This window comes from Plutella xylostella, chromosome 14 (assembly GCF_932276165.1).
Source record: "Plutella xylostella chromosome 14, ilPluXylo3.1, whole genome shotgun sequence".
Taxonomy (NCBI): Eukaryota; Metazoa; Arthropoda; class Insecta; order Lepidoptera; family Plutellidae; genus Plutella; species Plutella xylostella.
In genome coordinates, this window is record NC_063994.1 from 3,415,365 (window position 1) to 3,439,176 (window position 23,812).

Consider the following 23,812-nt stretch of genomic DNA (forward strand, 5'->3'; position numbering starts at 1 on the left):
TCTTATCCAGTGGTTGACATATCTCTGGATTTAGATCGAGAATCGATTCACGGAATTGCGATCCATTACGATCCAAAAGATCGATTCAAGCCAGAAAAACGGGCATCCCTAGTACCTACCTAGTTATCTTATTTATTTCCAAATAAAGCCACTATCTTCAAAATCTGAGTAAAATCTTCTTCTTACATAAAATAATTAGATCCACACTAGATTAATTAGATAACGGCGAACAAAGACCAAAGCGGATAAAGTATAGATAATATGACGAGGTAGGTATAAATGGGGAGAAAAATGTCATTCGAACAACCATCGAAATCCAGCCAACATGTTTCGGGTTTTCTCTGTGTTTTTATTGATCAGTGTAGTTTACGCTAAGCATGAAATCTATGAGGGGTGAGTACGAAACAAAAGTTGAGATACGATAAGATGTGTTTTGCAAATCTGCAGATAGGGATTGCAACCCGGTAAAATCTTCAATCGAAAAAAACATAACGGAACCACCGGACCGCATTGCAATCTCTAGATGATTCCATATGTGAGTGCCAACAGGTTCTGTTAGGAAAAGATATATACCTGCTTACCTTTATCTGCGATGTGTGTATTACTTAGTTTTTTATCTTAGTATTTGGTTAGACTACTAGGTACATGAGAAAAAAATATTTCGAAATATTATGTTTATTTATTTGCGCATTACAGAAATGAAGTTAGTTTTCTAGAGCATACCTACTTTATTCCGAAAAAATATAAGAATTTTCCTATCTATAGTACACTTTCTTTTTCCAGAGCATCAGTTTATGAGGTTCAGGTTGAAAATGAAGCCCAATATAAGGTGTTGTCTATGCTAGAAGACCAACTAGGCCTGGACATTTGGTCGCGCCCTGGACCGTCGCGGTCCGGTATGGTCCTTGTGCCCAAGAACTCAAAGGAGGAATTCGCTTACAAACTGCGACTAGCCGGCATCAAATTCCAAACTGCGGTCGACAACGTTAAAGAGTAAGTTAGCTTTTTAAAGCAAGTTTCACCATACAATTAAATTGTATACATCCTTAAAACTAAAGTCAGAATTGGTATAATAAATTTAACATTAAAACTTCTTTTTTCATAGACAATTGGAGATAGAAGACCGACTTTTCGCCGCTGCCAGTGATAAAATCTCCTACGATCGTAGTAATAAAGCTGCTCTGCCACTGAATAGAGTGTACAGATGGGAAGAAGTGAGTGGAAATTATCATTATTAATATTGTATTTTCCACATCTTACAAGCCATTTTCACAAGCGATGAAATTGCGACGATACTATCGTCGTGCCACGTATTTCTATATTCTCTCACGATAGAAGACCAGACTTTTTGCCATTCTCTCGCTGGTGGAGACGGCCACTAACAGACAGTTAAAACCACAACTTATGCCATTCTAGGTTGAAAATCACATGGTGCAGTTGGCACAGACTTATCCCGACAAAGTGACTCTTGTGAACGGAGGCCCGACCTACGAAGGAAGGCCTGTCAACTACCTGCGTGTATCCACTACCAACTTCCAGGTAAGTAAATAAATTCATGACGATTAAGATATTGCATGAATAATGCCCAGCCAACCCAACATCCAACAACCACTGCAAATAGGCAGTTCCAGAAGGAGATGGTGACATAACATGCTTCTCTAATCCCTAACTTCCTTCTCTGATATAGCGAGGGGTTGACCGCCTTTTGTAAAGGAAGAGAATATCAAAAGGACTTTATTAATACCAGCCTAAACTGTATGCCTTGTTTTTTCAGTTCAGTGACTAACTTTATTCCTTCCAGTCTTTGTCACAGACACACTTAGAAGTTAAAAAAGCGGTCTTCACTGGGATAAATCATTTTTAAATAAGATCATTGACATTAATATATACTTCGTCAGGATCTCAGCAAGCCTGTGGTGTTCATAATGTCCCTGCTGCACAGCCGCGAGTGGATTGGTCAGGCCGCCACACTGTATGCACTGGACAAACTTCTCATCAACAACACAGAGAGTGATCTCATCAATGAAATCGACTGGATCATCATGCCCACAGCCAATCCTGATGGCTACATATTCAGCCATGACTCTGTAAGCATAGCTTTTTCATGTAGTACTATTTATTTGATTTATTGTGATTTCATACTAGAATGTATTAAAACAATCGCTTGTACCAATTTACAGGATCGTTTCTGGAGGAAGAACCGTAGATTTGGCAGCAGTTGTATGGGCGTCGATCTGAACAGGAACTATGACATAAACTGGGGCACCGAATCAAGCGATTCACCTTGCTCAGAGACTTACCACGGTACAGAACCATTCTCCGAACCAGAAACGGTCGTCCATAAGAAAATCTTCGAGGAACACCAAGACCGCGTCCTGGTGTTCCTGGACATTCACAGTTTCGGCAGCTATGTTCTCTATGGCTACGGAAATGGTGAGCTCCCACCCAATGGCGAGGCCTTGTCTTCCGCCGCAATCTCAATTGGAGACGCTATTGACGCTGCGAAATTGCCAAACAATCCGAATTACACGGTTGGTAATCTAGCGCAGGCGCTATACCCTGCTTCAGGTGGCTCCCAAGACTACGCCCTGAGTGTGGGTGTCCCTTACGCATACTGCCTGGAGTTGCCCGCTTTTAGGGGTAGTACATCGATTACCGGGTTCTTGGTGGACCCTGAGTTTGTGGAACAGGCTGGCTACGAGACCTGGGAAGGGATCAAGGCTGGCGCACGATTCGCACTGAATAGTAACAGAATGAGGAAAGGGATACCATAAACATTGTAGACTTGTAATGTAGGTATCTAAATAAAATTCTGCTTACATTATAAAAGAGATACCATAAATATTGTAAACTTGTAATGTATCTAAATAAAATTCTGCTCAAGTTATAAAAAAATATATAATATATGTTGTTATTAATTGACTTAATCCCTTTATTATACTGACCAAAAAAAACTGCATCGCAGCCAGTAGGTAATATTTCACTAAGACATTTTGCCTCTCCCAATGAGTCCCAAAACACTCTTTCCGTTGCGCAACCAATCTATACATTTTGTTGGTAGCGGCGACTGGTTGCGCCGCCATGGTGTCCCGGTGAAATATAGCCCTTAGAGTTTGGTGAAATTCCACCTAACATATAGAAAAAACAAATGTCACTTTTGGAACTAACTTTGCCTTACATTTTGACAGTGACAGTTGACGATACGCAAAGTTATCGGAGGTTCGAAACTTGTGCTCGCGACTCTGTTCCTTATTTGAATATTGAATACGTCAGCGAGATAGTCAGCGACAGCACATATGTCTGGCCAATCCTTTCCCCACGGTGACAAAGCCGAAGGGGCTGCCTAAACAGGCGAGGAAATTGCGATGATACTATAGTCGTGCCACGCATTTCTATATATATATTAACGGTCTAATGGTGTAGTGGTTAGTGACCTGGCCTGCTATGCCGAAGGTCCCGGGTTCGATTCTCGGCTGGGGCAGATATTTGTACTGGGGTCTTGGGTGTTGATATTAATTTTTATTTAATAAGTACCTATCTATCTATGTAGGTACTTGTGTAGATGTCCGATACCCATAACACAGGCTCTGCCTAGCTTGGGGTCGGATGGCCGTGTGTGAGATGTCCCCACATATTATTATTGTGTGGTTGTTGTTGTTCCATCTCGGGACCATGGGATTCTGGACATTTGGAAGACGTGCATGGGGCCGAAGCCAACTTGTAGAGGCCCCTTTGACAACATTAGTGCCAATTTCTCCATTGTCGATTATCTAACCGACAGGGATTGATTTATAAATTAAACGTCATCTCCATATAAAATTCATAACAGATGTGTCAAAAGTTAACCACTACTCCCTGGTTATGCTCTAACCGAGAATGAGAAATTGGCACTTAACCCATATGAAATGTGACACTAACCGACGATTTTCCCTGTGAAAACTATAGAAGTAAACCGAAGGAAAACGCCCGGTTAGTGCAGGACTATTGTAGGATATGGAGAAAAAGAATACAGGGTTATGGAGTGGGGTGCTAAATGGACTGGGTAACTGGGACTATGGAATGACTATGGCCCCTGCCTGACCTATATGTTTCACACACGGATAAAAAGGCAGCGGGTGACTTACACACACAGTAAATGGGCCCCTCCAAAACAGTCACTAGCACATTACAGTGACGTAGCAACAAGGGGGCAACATGGCATGAGGTGCTAAGGATGGAGAGGTATTCCACGGCTCTCAGGACAATCGCGTTATCGGTCAAGATTGTTAATTCGACGTAAAGTTTTACTATTATTTGTCATAATAATTACCTATGTGATATCAATATAAAATAACTAAGTAAGTATATTTTTTAATGCAAATGTGATCAGGACTTAATGGTTGTTACATAAACCATCCATTATATTCATTTTAATACACTCAAAGATTATCAAGAAAAATATGCCTATTTTCGTGGAGTACCTACCAACTAGTTATCTAATTTCCAAATAAAACCACTATCTGCAGAATCAGATTAAAATCTTTTTCTTACGAAAAATAATTAGGCAAAAACTAGATTAACATAAGATAACCAAAGCGGATCATGTATTGATATGACGATCGCAGTTATATATAAAAAAGTGTTGTAATTAAAAAAATAGTCATTTGAAAAAACGATCGAGATCATGATCATTAACATGTTTCGAGTTTTTACCGCGTTTTTATTTATCAGTGTAGTTTATGCTAAGCATGAGATCTATGACGGGTAAGTACGAAACAAAAGCACTCTCAGACACTAACAGAAATGATTATAAGTAGATGTGTAGGTAAAAAGTGGTGGTCTGAAACTACGTTTTTCGAAAGCTACTTACTACTTTGAGGGCGTCGAAACATGTTTTTTTGCGCATTACAGAAATTAAGTTAAATTCCCGAGCATTATTTCTTCCGTAAAACTATAATAACTTGAGTATACATATATTTTTTTCAGAGCATCAGTATATGAAGTTCAAGTTGAAAATAAAGCCCAATCTAAGGTGGTGTCTACGCTAGAAGAACAACTAGGTCTCGACATTTGGTCGCGCCCTGGACCGTCGCGGTCCGGTATGGTCCTTGTGCCCAAGAACTCAAAGGAAGAATTCGCTTACAAGCTGCGACTAGCCGGCATCAAATTCCAAACTTCGGTCGACAACGTTAAAGAGTAAGATAGCTTTTTAAAGCAAGTTTCACCATATAATTAAATTGTATACATCCTTAAAACTAAAGTCAGAATTGGTATAATAAATTTAACATGAAAACTTCTTTTTTCATAGACAATTGGAGATAGAAGACCGTCTTTTGGCCGCTGCCAGTGATAAAATCTCCTACGATCGTAGTAATAAAGCTGCTCTGCCACTGAATAGAGTGTACAGATGGCAAGAAGTGAGTGGAAATTATCATTATTAATATTGTATTTTCCACATCTTACAAGCCATTTCCACAAGCGATGAAATTGCGACGATACTAGTTGTCGTGCCACGTATTTCTATATTCTCCCACGATAGAAGAGCGGACTTTTCGCTAATCTCTTGCTTGTGGAGACGGCCACTAACAGACAATTAAAACCACAACTTTATGCCATTCTAGGTTGAAAATCACATGGTGCAGTTGGCACAGACTTATCCCGACAAAGTGACTCTTGTGAACGGAGGCCCGACCTACGAAGGAAGGCCTGTCAACTACCTGCGTGTATCCACTACCAACTTCCAGGTAAGTAAATGAATTTATAACAATTAAGATATTGCCATATTTCAATATATATGTTACTGTAAAAGCCCGAACAACGGTAAATCCTAGGATTTACCAGTAAATCTTAGGATTTACCAACATGAGTTGGTAAATGTAAGGATTTGTGAAAATGGGTCATTATTTTCGGGCTTTTACCATTAGAATTTGGTAAATGCTAGGTTTTACCACTAATACCTAGTAAAAGTTGGTTTTGGGAATAAAACAATGATTAATTATTACCTATTCATTTATTTCAATCAAAAACTTAAATTATTTTCTTTCAGAATTTATATTATTTATTATGATCAGTCATTTTAAAACCTTTAAATCAACATAATAATTTTAACAATGTGTAATAATCATATATTTTTTCATTTTGTAATTATTAAAACTATTAAAATGTCTTCTCAAAAACATAACAGAATCGATATTATATATTTTTTTTGTTTATTGATTATTAGAAAATAACTTTATTTTCACTCATTCACTGAACGATAATTTAAACACGGGAACCGGAAGTAAAATAATTTTCACGTATTATTATTGTTGACGTCGAGTAAAGTAGGTAGATTGCAATAATAAATATTTCTTAAGTTCGGATAGTTATAAGTTATCATCATCATCACGAGTCACGACTCATTACGTCCCCACTGCTGGGGCACGGGTCTCCTTCCAATGAAGGAAGGGTTTCGATCTAGTCCACCACGCTGGCCTAGTGCGGGTTGGTGGACCCCAACACAAGCAAGCTTGTGCTGAGCGAGTTGTCGGGTAAGTGGGCAACCCGACTGTCAGACGTTTTCAAGCCGCCCGAAGGCCTCTGACTAGGCTTAACGTGCCGTACGAAGCACGAAAGCATCCAGAAAAGAACCACTTGAAATCGGTCACCCATCCAATGGCTGACCATGCTGGTTGTTGCTAAACCTCAGTGATCAGTTACGATCACTGAAGCCCGCTCTACTACGGACGCTTTGTTCGACTACGGAGGTTATAAGTTATAACCTGGCTTTTTCAACATTTACCGTGCCTTAATGTAAATCCTAAGATTTACCAAGTGAATAGTGGTAAAAGTGCGAATCGCAAAATCTTTCGGGCTTTTACCATTAAGGGTTGGTAAATCTTAGGTTTTACGCGTAAATCTTAGGATTTACCGTTGTTCGGGCTTTTACAGTAACATATACATAATATATACTTCGTCAGGATCTCAGCAAGCCCGTGGTGTTCATAATGTCCCTGCTGCACAGCCGCGAGTGGATCACTCAGGCCGCCACACTGTATGCACTAGACCAACTTCTCGTCAACAACACAGAGAGTGACCTCATCAATGACATCGACTGGATCATCATGCCCACAGCCAATCCTGATGGCTACATATTCAGCCATGACTCTGTAAGCATAGCTTTTTCATGTAGTACTATTTATTTGATTTATTGTGATTTAACCAGCGCATGATACTAAAATGTATTAAAACAATCGCTTGTTCTAATTTACAGGATCGTTTCTGGAGGAAGAACCGTAAATATGGCCGACGTTGTATGGGCGTCGATCTGAACCGGAATTATGACATAAACTGGGGCACCGAATCAAGCGATTCACCTTGCTATGAGGATTACCACGGTACAGAACCATTCTCCGAACCAGAATCGGTCGTCACTAAGAAAATCTTGGAGGAACACCAAGACCGCATCCAGCTGTTCCTGGACATCCACAGTTACGGAAGCTATGTTCTCTATGGCTACGGAAACGGTGAGCTCCCACCCAATGGCGAGGCCTTGTCTTCCGTCGGAGTCTTAATCGGAGACGCTATTGACGCAGCGAAATTGATAAACAATCCGAATTATACGGTTGGTAATCTAGCGCAGACGCTATACCCTGCTTCGGGTGGCTCTCAAGACTACGCCCTGAGTGTGGGTGTCCCTTACTCATACTGCCTGGAGTTGCCCGCTTTTAGGGGTAGTTCATCGATTACCGGGTTCTTGGTGGACCCTGAGTTTATAGAGCAGGCTGGCTACGAGACCTGGGAAGGGATCAAGGCTGGTGCACGATACGCACTGAACAATTACAGAATGAGGAAAGAAATACAAATTACAGTTTAGATTTGTAAAATATTTCAATATATACATATTTAAATAACCTTTCCTCATTAGAAATGGAATACGAAACTATTATTCATTTTCTTATTCACTCGGGAGCATTGAATAAGTTTCAATGACTATTGCACCAAATTAAACCCATACGGTATATATGCTTCGCTTCTGATAAGATTATCAACTAAAAAATTTAATTGGTGAAAAAACTTTTCATCGCTCTTTACTGTTACCATTAATAAACAGAATTAAATATCAAAATCTTGTTTTTAATGCGACGTAACTTTTCAGTGAATAAAGCCTGATAGACTGATAGTCAACTTATTTATAAACAACAAATTAAACAAAGTTATATACGTATTGTGTTAAAAGCGTTTTCTTAGGAACATCAACTATTGCACCCATAAGTTAGTTAGACTCTCAAAAACCTCTCATGTTACATGACGGTACTTAAGGAATTCTGAACAGAATCATAACTTCCGAAACAACATAAACTTCTATTTTCTAGAGGCTGGGTATTTGGATGGATGTAGACTCTGAATTGGAATTAGCATTAAGAGAGCGTGAATCGTGGCAGTTTTAGGAAAAACTATTTCACCTAGAAGTTATGATCATCATCATCAATTGGCGGCGCTAGTTGAGCTTACTCTTCACCTTTAACGATAATGAGCCTTCTACTACCGTGCTGTACTACTATTCCCACGTTGGCAACTCCCATGTTTTATTAGTTATTATTTTTAGCTATTATTTGTCACTGATTTGCTAAGAAAGGGGAATCCAACCTCTACCTACACCTCTTCCACCTATGCTACAGGAAATTTCAAAAGTTATAATGTCAATTACCTTATTTCTCCTACGTATAAGCTCATTTTCTGACTAGGTCATTCAGAAAAACACCCACCGTAAACCCCTGAGTAACATTAACACGTCCACGTTTCATACGTAACGGGGTTTTTTATACAAATGTGATAAAAAATTAATGGATTTTACATAGACCATCGATTATTTATCTTGTCTAATCTTATCGATTATTTATACATACGATCATGTATAAGGCGGTAAGCACACTCAACGATTACCAAGAATTACTACTTTCGTAGAGTAGTTATCTTATTTCCGAATAAAGCACTATCTTTGAAATTAAGGTAAAATCTTTTTCTTAGGAAACATACTAATTAGTATAAACAAGATTAAAAGATAACCTAAGCGGATAATGCATTGATACGACGATGTAATGTTATAAAATTGAAAAAAAAATGTCATTTGAAGTATAATCTGGAAACAACTAACATGTTTCGAGTTTTAACTGTGTTTTTATTGATCAGCGTAGTTTACGCTAAGCATGAGATCTATGAGGGGTGAGTACGAAACAAGAGTTCACATGCAATTTATTTATTTAGGAATGCATATTAATCACTAAATTACAAGCGTGTGATGCTAATGTTGGTGCAACCGCTTTTTCGCGTAACATAAAGTTCAATTGAACTTTTAAACTTTAAGAGGGAGCATACTATTTGCTGTACCACAGAAATTATGTTCCTAACTAATACATTTTATTTTTTCAGAGCATCAGTGTACGAGTTTGAAGTTGAAAATGAAACCCAATCTAAAATTGTATATTATATGCTACAAGACCAACTAGGCCTGGACATTTGGTCGCACCCTGGACCGTCGCGGTCCGGTATGGTCCTTGTTCCCAAGAACTCTAAGGAGGAATTTGCTTACAAACTTAAACTAGCTGGCATCAAGTTCCGAGCCACTGTTGACAACGTCAAAGAGTAAGTGGATTCAAACATAATATTAGGTCCTTACATATGAAATTGGCGTTTTGTCGTACTGGCGTACTTTGATCTCAAATATTACCTTTATGGTTAGGAATTCCAAATTCAAATTCATACAGCTATTTACTCATGCATTTGTGTTTCAAACCCCCTAATTCATTTGTTTTTTCTTCTTTTGTTTTTTTCTTTGTGTCACTCTGTTTACAAAATGGAAAACTTGAAATATCGCGTTATCTACGAGTATGAGTTCCACCGTGGCACCAGTGCTGCAGAAACGGCTCGAAGCATTAATGATGTGTATGGTGACGGTGTCGCAAAAGAAAACACAGTGCGTTTTTGGTTCCAACGTTTTCGTTCTGGAAATTTCGACCTGCAGAACAAGCCTCGTGGACGGCCGGAGATCAAAGTTGATAATGAAGAATTGAAGGCTTCAGGAAAACGCTAGACCACACACTGCACAACAGACGGCTACCAAATTAGAGGAGCTTCAATTACAATATCTTAGACATCCACCGTACTCTCCGGACCTTGCTCCAACAGATAACCATTTTTTTCGATGGGGCATTTATTACTCCGATGGGGCAGTCCAAACCGCCTTCAAAGATTTTATTGATTCCCGCCCGAATGGTTTTTTTAGTAAGGGGATCAATGAACTACCTATGAGATGGCAAAAGTGCATACATAGCAATGGTACATACTTTGATTAATTTAATATATTTCATTAAAAAAAAAAACGACTTTATGTTCCTCCTATAGAAAACGCCAATTTCATATGTAAGGACCTAATATATAGAGTTACTTTTTAAATTATCTTTACTGCTGATAGTAAAACAAAAAAACTCGAATATTTTGTTTCTTAAAATAATTTTGCAGCAACTTAAGACTAAAATTACAGGTCCTGTAAGCGATATTCTAATTATAAATTTATTGTTTCAATAATTCAAATATTTTTATAGACAGTTGGACATAGAAGAACGTCTTTTAGCCGCCGCCTCCCGTAGAATCTCCTCCGACAGTAGTTCCAAAGCTGCTCTCACACTCGACAGAGTATACAGATGGGAAGAAGTAAGTTATATAACATATAATGGCCAATAGGGTATATCATGTAATATATAAGATATTGTCTTATTCATACTTTCGGGAGGGCATATCTAGTAAAGACCTGCATAATCACCGCAGTTAAAATACCTCTATTTTTACATATTCTAGATCGAAGAATATATGGTGCGTTTGGCGCGGAATTATCCCGACAAAGTGACCCTTGTGAACGGAGGCACGAGCTTCGAAGGAAGGCCTATCAACTACCTGCGTATATCCACTACCAACTTCCAGGTATTTATAACATTGGTACATGAACATTGGTAGTAATGTTCAGTTGGCCAGACAAAACGTTTGATATCATTACCGAAATAGGTTCATGAATACTTCTCCTACCTCCTGTCAGCCCATATCCGTTAATTACTATAATAATTATTTTTATATCCTCATTTTGATTGGTTTACTATTATTTTATTCACCAGGATCCCAGCAAGCCAGTGGTGTTCGTGCAATCCCTACTCCACAGTCGCGAGTGGATCGGTCAGGCCGCCACACTGTATGCCATAGAGAAACTTGTGGTCAACAACACTGACAGCGACCTCATCAATGACATCGACTGGATCATCTTGCCCACAGCCAATCCCGATGGCTATATATTTAGCCATAACTCTGTAAGCAGACTTTCTTCATGTAGTACGATTTATTCGATTCTAGAAATTTCTAATCATAGCATTCGCTTTCTTACCTTTCAGGACCGTTTCTGGAGGAAGAACCGTAAAACGGGCCTTTTCATAGCTGATCTCTGTGTGGGCGTCGATCTGAACAGGAACTACGACTATGCTTGGGGCACCGAATCGAGCAATGCAGTTTGTGAAGAGAATTTCCATGGTCCAGGGCCATTCTCTGAACCAGAAACTGCTGTCACTAAGAATATCCTGGATGAACACAAAGACCGCATAGAAATGTTCCTGGACATTCACAGTTTTGGAAGCTATGTCCTGTACCCCTATGGAACCGGAGAGCTGCCACCCAACGCTCTAGACTTGAATTTGGTTGGTGTGTTAATTGGAGACGCTATTGATGCAGTAAAACTGAGTGCTAATAAAAATTATACGGTTGGCAATAGCGGGCTACTGCTGTACCCTAGTTCAGGGGGCTCGGATGACTACGCCCGTAAAGTGGGTATTCCTTACTCATACTGCCTGGAGTTGCCCGCTTTTAGGGGAAGTACATCGATTACCGGGTTCTTGGTGGACCCTGAGTTTATAGCGCAGGCTGGCTACGAGACCTGGGAAGGGATCAAGGCTGGCGCGCGTTATGTTCTAGACAGTTACAAGATGAGGAGATGAACGCAATAATCTGTGTCGATGGATTTATATAGTGCCACAAACTTATCTGTTCCGGTGAGAGCGAACTAAATTGGTCCATACCTCATTACTTCTTACTAATGAATTTCATATTGACATGACATAGATTATATGGACCAATTTAGTTCGCTCTCACCGGAACAGATAAGTTTGTGGCACTATAGCTATGACTAGCTCTACTATTACAGTGATATCTTCTGATTTTGTTTAATGTAAATAATGTTTATTCATAAAAAATAATAAAATGATTTAGGTTATTGCACAAAAACGTTATTCATTTGTATACAAATCAGGACAGAATAAATAATAATAATCCAATTATATATTTATTATTTTTCTGACTACGTCCTTCAGAAAAACACCCACCATAAGCCCATGAGTAACATTAAATATTTAAAAAAAAATTAACAGTCATTGTCTGTGTCCACGTATGTAACTCTCATCGGGTCATCATAATTACCATCACGTCTCATCACGTCCCCACTGCTGGGGAACAGTTCCCCTTCCAATAAAGGAAAGGCCTAGTCAACCACGCTGGCCTACTACGGGTTGGTGGTTTATGCAAATGTAATCAGAATTTAATTGTTTTTACATAATCCATCCAGATCCAGATTATATTAAGTATAATACTCAAATATTACTTACCTAGAATTACTACTTTCGTAGAGTAGTTATTATATTTCCGAATAAAGCACTATCTTTGAAACTAAGGTAAAATATTTTTATTAGGAAACATACTAATTATTATAAACAAGATTAATTAGATAACCTAAGCGGATAATGTATTGATACGACGATCTAATGTTATAAAATTGAAAATAATTGTCATTTGAAGTATAATCTGGAAACAACCAACATGTTTCGAGTTTTAACTGTGTTTTTATTGATCAGCGTAGTTTACGCTAAGCATGAGATCTATGAGGGGTGAGTACGAAACAAGAGTTCACATGCAATTTATTTATTTAGGAATGCATATTAATCACTAAATTACAAGCGTGTGATGCTAATGTTGGTGCAACCGCTTTTTCGCGTAACATAAAGTTCAATTGAACTTTTAAACTTTAAGAGGGAGCATACTATTTGCTGTACCACTAAAATTATGTTCCTAACTAGTACATTTTATTTTTTCAGAGCATCTGTTTACGAGTTTGAAGTCGAAAATGAAACCCAATCTAAAATTGTATATTATATGCTACAAGACCAACTAGGCCTGGACATTTGGTCGCACCCTGGACCGTCGCGGTCCGGTATGGTCCTTGTTCCCAAGAACTCTAAGGAGGAATTTGCTTACAAACTTAAACTAGCTGGCATCAAGTTCCGAGCCACTGTTGACAACGTCAAAGAGTAAGTGGATTCAAAAATAATATATAGAATTACTTTTAAAATTACCTTCACCGTTGAGATTAAAAATTTTGTTTCTTAAAATAATTTTGCAGCAACTTTAGACTAAAATTACAGGTCGTGTAAGCGATATTGTAATTATAAATTTATTGTTTCAATAATTTAAATATTTTTATAGACAGTTGGACATAGAAGAACGTCTTTTGGCCGCTGCCTCCAGTAGAATCTCCTCGGAGAGTAGTTCTAAAGCTGCTCTCACACTCGACAGAGTATACAGATGGAAAGAAGTAAGTGAAAGTAATTTAAGGATGTTTTGGTCGGACTTTGAATGTTGATGCCTGTTATTATCGCTGGCTGCCATTTAGGCTCATTCATAATATAATATACAATGATATATATAATATATATTATATATATCTTTCATAATATGTATAATATATTGGCCAATGTACTCGAGGGTATATACTTTCGGGAGGGCATATTTTGTAAAAAGCTACATAATCACCGCAGTTAAAATACCTCTATTTTTACATATTCTAGATTGAAGAATATATGGTGCGCTTGGCGCGGAATTATCCCGACAAAGTGACCCTTATGAACGGTGGCACGAGCTTCGAAGGAAGGCCTATCAACTACCTGCGTATATCCACTACCAACTTCCAGGTATTTATAACAATAATTAATAAAATAAAACTCCTTTCCATAATATCGACATGAACATTGGTAGTAATGTTCACTTGGCCATACAAAACGTTTGATATCATACCGAAATAGGTTCATAAATATTCTTCCTACCTCCTGCCAGTCCGTTAAATACTATAATAATCATTTTTATATCCTCATTATGATTGCTGTACTATTATTTATTTACCAGGATCCCAACAAACCAGTAGTGTTCGTGCAATCCCTACTCCACAGTCGCGAGTGGATCGGTCAGGCCGCCACACTGTATGCCATAGAGAAACTTGTGGTCAACAACACTGACAGCGACCTCATCAATGACATCGACTGGATCATCTTGCCCACAGCCAACCCCGATGGCTACATATATAGCCATAACTCTGTAAGCATCCTTTTTATATGTATATCTAGAACTATTTTTTGATTGTAGAAATTTCTCATAATTATAATTAACTTTCAAAACCTTTCAGGACCGTTTCTGGAGGAAGAACCGTAAAACGGGGTTTTTAATAGATAATCGTTGTGTGGGCGTCGATCTGAACAGGAACTATGACTATGCTTGGGGCACCGAATCGAGCGATGAAGTTTGTGAAGACACATTCCATGGTTCAGGGCCATTCTCAGAACCAGAAACTGCTGTCACTAAGAATATCCTGGATGAACACAAAGACCGCATAGAAATGTTCCTGGACATTCACAGTTACGGAAGCTATGTCCTGTACCCCTATGGAATTGGCGAGCTGCCACCCAACGCTCTAGACTTGAATTTGGTTGGTGTGTTAATTGGAAACGCTATTGATGCAGTAAAATTGAGTGCCAATAAAAATTATACGGTTGGCAATAGCGGGCTACTGCTGTACCTTAGTTCAGGGAGCTCGGATGACTACGCCCGTAAAGTGGGTATTCCTTACTCATACTGCCTGGAGCTGCCCGCTTTTAGGGGTAGTTCATCGATTACCGGGTTCTTGGTGGACCCTGAGTTTATAGCGCAGGCTGGCTACGAGACCTGGGAAGGGATCAAGGCTGGCGCGCGTTATGTTCTAGACAGTTACAAGATGAGGAGATGAACGCAATAATCTGTATCGATGGATTTATATTTATAGCCTTGACTACCTCTACTATTACAGTGATATCTTCTGATTTTGTTTTATGTTATGTACATGTTTATTCATAAAAAATAATAAAGTGTTTTAGGTTATTGCACAAAAACGTTTTTCATTTGTACTTAAATCAGGACACAGTAAATAATAATAATCCATTTATAGATTTCTTCATTATTACTTTGGTATAATCATCAATATCAACTGATAAATAAATAATCTGCCACAGCTGTATAGATTTAATTTCTTATAATAATATTTTTTTAAAGTAATAACTCCTGTCGGCTGTGTGTTTTGCAACATACACTCATCTTCCAATTTGAATTTTATGATCATAACAGTGAACTGATATTGTACAGGCTACAGCCTTTTCACATACCTAGAGTTATGTTGTCTTACGCAGCAGTTTACTTAACCTAGATCTTACATAGTTAGATCAGTCGTCACTTACAACTGAACCATTACAGTCCATCTTTCTGTAATACTTATTTAATATATTTTGTGAACTAAACTCCTCACTGACTTTACTGATTGGAGTCGACGGGTACCTCGCATCGGCCCCTACATGTTTATGGTCCTTCGAGCCGGATATGAACCAGCGACCTATGGTCCTTCGAACCTAAGTGATTAGTGAAGTGCCTCTGTGACGGTAGCGAATCGGTATTCTCGGCCTTCCACCAGCGGACCTCCCCGAGAGTATTGAGACAAGGAAAATCGCACATACCTGAACGTGTTTGTACCAGCTAATCTTAACTGACACGAAAACAAATCGTGTAGACGACCAACCAGAAAAACTAACTACCTATCAAGAAAACGAACTACTTATCAAGAAAACTAACTACTTACCAAGAAAACTAACTTCGACATTCAACACAATGAATACCGAAGCACTGATCAAGCGCCAAGAGGACTGCTTTGATAGCATCAAGAGGATATGTGTTAATTTCGGCAAGGACGCTCCTGAAAGAAAAACACTGGAGTATCTTAAGATGAGAATCGAAGCTCTCGATACGCACTGGCAACAATTTGCAGAAACTGACAAGTTACTGAACGCGGGTGAGGAGAAAAACTTATCTTATTTTACTAGCAACGTGTTTGTGAAAGCTCAGGAGAAATATCTTAGAGCTAAAAGTCAGACGGTGGCTTTACAAGCGCAGTGGGTAGCTGAACTAATGAAGACTCAACCACAACCGACTGCTGGAACGTCTAAGGAAGAGAGAGGAGAGTCAGCCGGGACGTTCGGCGTAGTGCAAGACATATTTGGAGGGATAAATACGGATTTAACTGACAGGAAGAGCGTCTTGTTACAACAACAACAAGGTAATTTCAAAGCTTTTCAACGTGCCGCTACCAAGGTCAACATCGACACCATCGAGGAAAAATGGGACCTGGAAGATCGGTTAAATATTCTTAAAACGAAATGGAATGCTATTGACAACATTCATTGGGAATTGGACAACTGGCTCAACGGATCTAACGAATTATGTGAGCAGGAGTATAACAGGTTAGAGAATCTCTATGAAGAATTACGCAAGGTCATCAACAAGAAGATGTGGGCCAACTTACACTACGAGAAGTCTACGCCGAGAGTAGAAATCCCGGAATTTTCTGGCGAGTACGCTCAGTGGGTTTCATTTAAAGATATCTTCATGGAAACGATTCATAACAACCCCCTTATCAGTAAAACACAGAAAATGCAGCATTTGAAGACAAAACTTAGGGGTGAAGCTGAGAAACTGGTGCAGCATTTAACTGTGTCAGCAGATAATTACGAGTGCTGTTGGGAAATTATTCAAAACCGGTTTGACAATAAGAGACTGCTATTTTCATCATACATCAATACTCTATTAAACCAACCTATTGTCCAGCAACCGAATGCGTATCAAATAAAGAGGATGCATGATACGACATTAGAAGCCTTGAACGCGCTAAAGAACATTGGATTGGATACTTCGACTTGGGACCCGATAGTGGTTCACCTCTTGTCACAGAAGCTGGATGCAGCCACTTACAATGACTACGTGCAAGGCTTACAAAAACCGAGAGAGTTTCCAGTGCTAAAGGAGTTGCTGAACTTTCTAGAATCCAAATTCATGGCCTTAGAAACCGTCAAAACTAATCACCCAGCGGTGAAAAGTTATTACAAGAATAACGAGGTCAAGGCGCCGAGCTTCAAGAACGCGGAAAAAGGCAGCAAATCATTCCATGTTTCTATTAAAAACTGTCCACTATGCAAGAAAGATCACGTCCTCATGAATTGTCCAACATTCTTAAGCACGAACGTGCCAAACAGAATTGCAACTGTCACGAAATTACGAGTGTGCAGAAATTGTTTATTCGACCATTACGGTAAACAATGCGATTCTAATAAAAAATGCAAAGTGTGTAATAAAGCGCACCACACATTTTTGCACGAAACTAACTTCAAAGGACAATCAACATCAACCCCTTCGTGGTCACCCCAGAAAAATACTAACCTTGTTAAAAAAGAGGAAGAAGAAGTTTTACTTACCACCGTGAAAATTATGGTTAAAAATACTGATGGGAACTATATAGTATTACGAGCTTTACTGGATCAGGGATCTCAAGTGTCACTGATCACTGAGAACGCGGCGCAGCGACTCAGACTGGCGATCCAAAAGGGAAACGCAGTCGTATCAGGAGTTGGATCAGCAATGGGCAGCAGCAAAGGCTTACTGACACTGGAGTGTAAATCAATACATTCAGATTATAAATTTATTACAAAGGTGCTCATAATGAACAAACTGATTAATAACTTACCCAATACTAAACTAACCACGTCAAACTGGACGCACCTAGACAATATTAAACTGGCTGACCCCGATAACTTCACTGCTGGCCCAATTGATCTATTGCTCGGAGCGGATATTTACTCCGAGATTATACTGGAGGGAGTGCTGAAGCAGGATTCAAACTCTCCCGTCGCGCAGCAGACCAAGTTGGGCTGGATTCTATGCGGAAACACCAAAACATTCAAGTGCTTTGTAACCCTCAATGAGATAGAGGAGTTAACTAGATTCTGGGAATCAGAGGAAATAACAAAGGACACCGAGCTCACAGATTCTGAAGCGTACTGTGAAAAGTATTACGCGGAAACAACTGAACGGCAAGAAGATGGCAGGTACATCGTTAAGATGCCTCTCAAGGAAGATATAGCCTCCAAACTGGGAAGCTCAAAACCTCAGGCTATCTGTCAATTTCACCAGCTAGAGAAACGAATGGCAAGGTGCGATAAATTGGCAAGTCGGTACAAACAATTCATCGAAGAATACATTGAACTGGGTCACATGAAACCGGCGGTCAATCAACCGAATACTATGACACTGCAAGTTTACCTACCTCACCACGGTGTAATAAAGGAATCGTCAACGTCAACAAAACTACGAGTTGTATTCAATGCGTCTATGAAAACTAGCAGCAAGTACAGTTTGAATGACCTCATGGAAAAAGGGCCTAACTTGCAAAACGACATACTGACTCTAATAATCAAATGGAGAAGTTACCGATACGCTGTTATCGCCGATATCGAGAAGATGTACCGAGGCATACTTATACATGAAGATCAGCAGCAGTTACAAAAGATTGTTTGGAGGTTTACACCTACTGATAAGCTGAGAGAAATGCAACTCTGCACTGTAACTTATGGGAGTAAATCTGCCCCATATTTGGCTATGCGTACGCTAAAACAACTGGCCATCGACGAGGGAGACGCTTACCCTCAAGCAAGAAAAGCCGTAATGTCAGAATTTTACATGGATGACGTCATATCTGGGCGAAATACTATTGAAGAAGCAAAAATTCTACAAAATGAGCTCTATAACCTATTACTGAAAGGTGGTTTTGTACTAAAAAAGTGGGCAACTAACGAAGCATCGATCCTGGAAGGCTTACCTGACAATTATAAACGTCAACAAAATACGATCGATTTTAAACAAGACGAGTCAATGAAAACCTTGGGACTCAGCTGGAATACTACGGAAGATGTATTTGTTTTCAATTGGCAATTACCTCAGCAAAAGTCAAGGCTCACTAAACGAGTACTACTGTCAAACATCAGCAAAATCTACGATCCGCTAGGATGGTTATCACCTATGACCGTCAAAGCAAAACTAATCTTCCAAAAACTTTGGTTAGATAGACTGAACTGGGATGAAAACGTTTCCGAAAGCTCGTCGAAAGAGTGGGAACTGATAAGAAGCGAAATAATAAACATAAATGATGTAACAATACCGAGGTGGATCAGCTGTTATAACAATGTGACCGAGTTGCATGGATTTTGCGACGCAAGCGAAAAGGCGTTCGCCTGCGTCATATACAGTAAAGCGACGAATGATACCGGAGAAGCCGTTATTACACTAATGACAGCAAAAACTAAAGTCGCGCCTACGAAAAAGAAAACTACATTACCGAGATTAGAGCTTTGTGGTGCGCAATTACTGGCTAAACTGATGAACAAATGTCAGATGGCATTAACTGACCTTCAACTGGAAACCTACTGCTGGACTGACTCACAAGTGGTCTTAGCGTGGCTTCAGGGAGATAAAACAAGATGGGATAGATATGTTGCTTACCGAAGCATACTGATAACTAACTTAGTACCGGCATCAAAGTGGAGTTAAGTGAATACTAAAGAAAACCCTGCTGACTGTGCAACTCGCGGTTTATCACCGAAACAGCTAGTTGAAGAAAAAATCTGGTGGAATGGTCCACAGTGGCTGAAAAAATGGAGTCCAGACAACTTAAAGACCGATGAATCATACTCAACTGATCATGACCTACGACAAACTTGCACTGTGACAAAAGGTGCAGACACCGCAGCTACAAGCGCCGGCGAGTGCATAGTGATGACGTTGCTAAACAACAATAGTCGGCTCGAATATGTAACACGAGTAATTGCTTATTTATTACGTTGGGAGAAGCAATTAACTAATGACTCTTACAATAAATACTTATCTATATCGGAACTGAACTACGCAACTGAAGTAATTATCAGAGCTGTACAGCGAGACGTGTTCGCAGAAGATATCGAGATGATCTTGAAAACTGGATTGGTGCACTCCAAGAGTAAATTATTAAACTTATCCCCATTTTTGGATAAAAATGGTGTACTGAGAGTGGGTGGAAGATTGCAGTTTTCCGCCTTACCTAGCGAAACTAAACATCCCATGATATTGCCACATGGCGGGAGATTAACCGAGCTAGTTATACAGCAAGCTCATGAACTGACTCTTCATGGAGGGGCACGCTTAACATTGGCACAGACGCGACAACGCTATTGGATTGTTGGAGGAAATAGAGCTGTCAAGAAAATAATTCGATTGTGCATGAAGTGCCGGCGATACGCGGCTTCGAAGACTGACCAAATAATGGGAAATTTACCTACTGAACGAATAACCCCGTCGCGCCCGTTTACGAACACTGGTGTCGACTTCACAGGACACGTCGATGTTAAAATTAACAAGGGACGAGGGGTCAGAACATGCAAAGGATATATAGCGATATTTATTTGCATGTCTACTAAAGCGGTGCACATAGAACTGGTGTCTGATTTAATAACACAGTCATTTATTATGGCCTTGAAGAGACTATGCGCAAGAAGAGGAGTGGTGAAATCGATGTTTTCAGACAACGGGAAAAATTTTGTCGGAGCAGCAAAAGAATTACAAAGAGAATTTCAACAGTTTGAAACACTGATGTCACCAGAATTTTTCAAAGAAGTGAATAAACTAGGCATTAACTGGCACTTTAATGCGCCATTATGGCCAAGTGCAGGCGGACTATGGGAAGCGGCAGTGAAGTCGATGAAGTTTCACCTGAAAAGAGTCCTCGGGGAGCAGAAATTGACTTATGAGGAATTCACGACCTTGTTACACCAGATTGAGGCGTGTATGAACAGTAGGCCTCTTTGCCCCATAACCGAAGATCCGGAAGACCTGGAATACCTTACTCCAGGCCACTTTCTCACTGGTGGTCCAATAATGTCATTGCCACAGGAAGAACTTACCGATGGAAAACATTTGGATCTAAGGAATAGATGGAAGTATGTAGAACTGATGCATCAGCATTTTTGGAAGCGATGGTCCAGTGAGTATCTTCATCAACTGCAGACCAAAAGTAAATGGTTGACGCGAAAAGAAGATCTAGAAAAAGGAGATCTTGTCTTGGTGAAAGAGAAAGGCTTACCTCCAGGCAAATGGGCACTGGGAAGAATAACTGAAGTTCATCCAGGAGCTGACGGATGTGTTAGAGTTGTCACACTGAAGACTCAAAATAACACAGTCAAGCGCCCAATAACTAAACTGACTCCATTGCCAATGAAAACTGACAATAACTTACCAACTGAAAAGGATCAACATAAATCAAAAGAGACAGATACTGCTAACAAACTGAAGCCTAGAACCAAAAGGAGCAGACTGTGCAACTTTATAACAACACTTATGCTAACACTTATGATATTCCCGACGGGTAATGCACAAACATCAGCGAAATACCAAGTTACGCCATTTGAAGCTAATCGACCAATGTACTTTGATGAAATAGCCAAGGTTCAAGTCATACACGACGAATGGATTGTACTGGTGTACTACAACTTAACAAATTACTGGCAAACTACGGAAAAGGTTCAGCGGTTTGTCGATCACTTAAGCAAGCAGTGTGGAAGATTAGAAGTCGGGTACTGTAGTCAAGTGACAGATCATTTGCAACATGAAATAAAAATGATATCAGAAAACAACATGATGTTATTAACTGACCACTCATCAAGAAAGAAACGAGGCTACATAAACGGCGTAGGAAGTCTCGCACGAACCTTATTTGGCGTACTAGATCAAAACTTTGCCGATAAGTACGCAGAAGACATACAAAAGCTGCAAATGAACGATGACTACCAAGTAGAATTGATGAGGAATCAAACACTTATAATTGAAGCGGAGAATTCACTTATCAAGAGCCATGAGAAGTTTATCAACAGCCAATTCCAAACCATCAATAAATACATAAATGAAACTGAATCGGATTTTTCAAAGATTGAAAACCGATTACTTCAACTAGCAGTAATGAATGAGTTAAATGCTGAATCACTGACGGCGAACTTATTAATAGCAGACTTGAAACAACAGCAAGAAATGCTTACCAACGCACTTACTGACGTACTCCGAGGACACTTGGATATGAGACTGTTTACACCCAGTCAGCTGATTGATCAACTGAGTCATATTTCATCCACATTACAGAAAAGACTCTCCTTTCCGGTCAAAGACCTACGGAAAGACATAAACAACCTTTACAAGTTGATCTACGTCAAAGCGAGAATAACAAACTACATGCTATTTGAACTGCACATACCACTAATAAGCGATGACGAATATGTCTTATATCGCACTATACCGGTACCAATGAAAATTGGACAGAGTCAACTAACGATAAGGCGGTCCATGGATTACATCGCTACTAATTTTGTGAAAAACACTTACATAGCCATGGATGAATTAGAAGTGCAGCAATGTATAACAACAGACGATAACAATATATTATGTCACGCGCGGCACCCAATATACAACTTATACAATAAAGCGGCTCCGTGCGAAGCTAAATTGTTAAGTCAGGGAAATGCCTTACAATGCAACTACACTCAAGACACATGTTCGGAAAAATGGATCAAATTGCACAAACCGAATCACTGGATATTTGTTTGTTGTGATTCATATTTACTACGCATAATGTGCGGGGGTCAGGTGAAAACCAGTACAACATTGAATAACACCGGAATGATTGTGATTGGACAGGATTGCGTAATGCAGAAGGAGGATGAAATTATTTATTGGTATTTGTGGATGTAGATACCGGGATACAAGTTCCTACTATAGACTCTACTAACAACCTGGTCACCGTCAATTTGAAGCATGTGGATAAAAACTTACAAATACTAAATTTGACTGAGAATCATCGTGAACTTGAGGAGCGAATTCTAGAGCAGAAACAGCACGAGGTGACATTGAACTCGATATCCGTGCATGAGATAGGCAACTACGCGGTGTCGTCAATACTACTGGTGATAGCAGCCACAGCCGGATGCTGGTGGTGGATGCGAGCGCGCTGCGGCAGGAGGCCGGCGGCATGCGGCGGCGGCGGCGGCGCGGGTCGACACACTCACTCCAACCAAGGAATGGAGTTACAGGAGATTATGCACCAGAGAGCTATTCCTATTGAGTCGCAGAAGCAAGCGAACTCAAAAGGATTTAATTTTGATTTTTAGTTTTGATTATTTTACTTAATTTTTTGCTTTGTAAACTGATATGGTTCAGAGTTTTATTGTTAATTTTGTAATTAGCTAGGTAATATAATAACTTAACTTATATACACTTACTTACTAGAGATTTTTAAAACTTAAGGTTTTTTTTTTTTTTTTTCCTTTTTTGTGCCCTTGGGAGCATGTACAGGCTACAGCCTTTTCACATACCTAGAGTTATGTTGTCTTACGCAGCAGTTTACTTAACCTAGATCTTACATAGTTAGATCAGTCGTCACTTACAACTGAACCATTACAGTCCATCTTTCTGTAATACTTATTTAATATATTTTGTGAACTAAACTCCTCACTGACTTTACTGATTGGAGTCGACGGGTACCTCGCATCGGCCCCTACAGATATAATTATCT

At 39.5% G+C, this 23,812-nt stretch overlaps 4 protein-coding genes across 4 annotated transcripts; all 4 read left to right on the forward strand.

Annotated features, from left to right (window-relative positions):
* Positions 1–237: 237 nt before the first annotated feature.
* On the forward strand, positions 238–2,906 carry LOC105385735 (carboxypeptidase B-like). The gene is made up of 6 exons (XM_011556160.3): positions 238–393; positions 784–993; positions 1,106–1,214; positions 1,417–1,539; positions 1,899–2,087; positions 2,181–2,906. The coding sequence occupies exons 1-6, from the start codon at positions 326–328 to the stop codon at positions 2,772–2,774; spliced, it is 1,293 nt and encodes a 430-aa protein (XP_011554462.3). The 5' UTR covers positions 238–325; the 3' UTR covers positions 2,775–2,906.
* A 1,677-nt stretch (positions 2,907–4,583) lies between these two features.
* LOC105385733 (carboxypeptidase B) lies at positions 4,584–8,086 on the forward strand. Its single transcript, XM_011556157.3, has 6 exons — positions 4,584–4,743; positions 4,966–5,175; positions 5,288–5,396; positions 5,601–5,723; positions 6,939–7,127; positions 7,232–8,086. The coding sequence occupies exons 1-6, from the start codon at positions 4,664–4,666 to the stop codon at positions 7,832–7,834; spliced, it is 1,314 nt and encodes a 437-aa protein (XP_011554459.3). The 5' UTR covers positions 4,584–4,663; the 3' UTR covers positions 7,835–8,086.
* A 937-nt stretch (positions 8,087–9,023) lies between these two features.
* LOC119690308 (carboxypeptidase B) lies at positions 9,024–12,329 on the forward strand. Its single transcript, XM_048625490.1, has 7 exons — positions 9,024–9,183; positions 9,391–9,603; positions 10,563–10,671; positions 10,816–10,938; positions 11,127–11,315; positions 11,397–12,021; positions 12,174–12,329. The coding sequence occupies exons 1-6, from the start codon at positions 9,116–9,118 to the stop codon at positions 11,991–11,993; spliced, it is 1,299 nt and encodes a 432-aa protein (XP_048481447.1). The 5' UTR covers positions 9,024–9,115; the 3' UTR covers positions 11,994–12,021; positions 12,174–12,329.
* A 439-nt stretch (positions 12,330–12,768) lies between these two features.
* On the forward strand, positions 12,769–15,363 carry LOC119694344 (carboxypeptidase B-like). Its single transcript, XM_048625491.1, has 6 exons — positions 12,769–12,935; positions 13,143–13,355; positions 13,531–13,639; positions 13,893–14,015; positions 14,227–14,415; positions 14,504–15,363. The coding sequence occupies exons 1-6, from the start codon at positions 12,868–12,870 to the stop codon at positions 15,098–15,100; spliced, it is 1,299 nt and encodes a 432-aa protein (XP_048481448.1). The 5' UTR covers positions 12,769–12,867; the 3' UTR covers positions 15,101–15,363.
* The last annotated feature ends 8,449 nt before the right edge of the window (positions 15,364–23,812 follow it).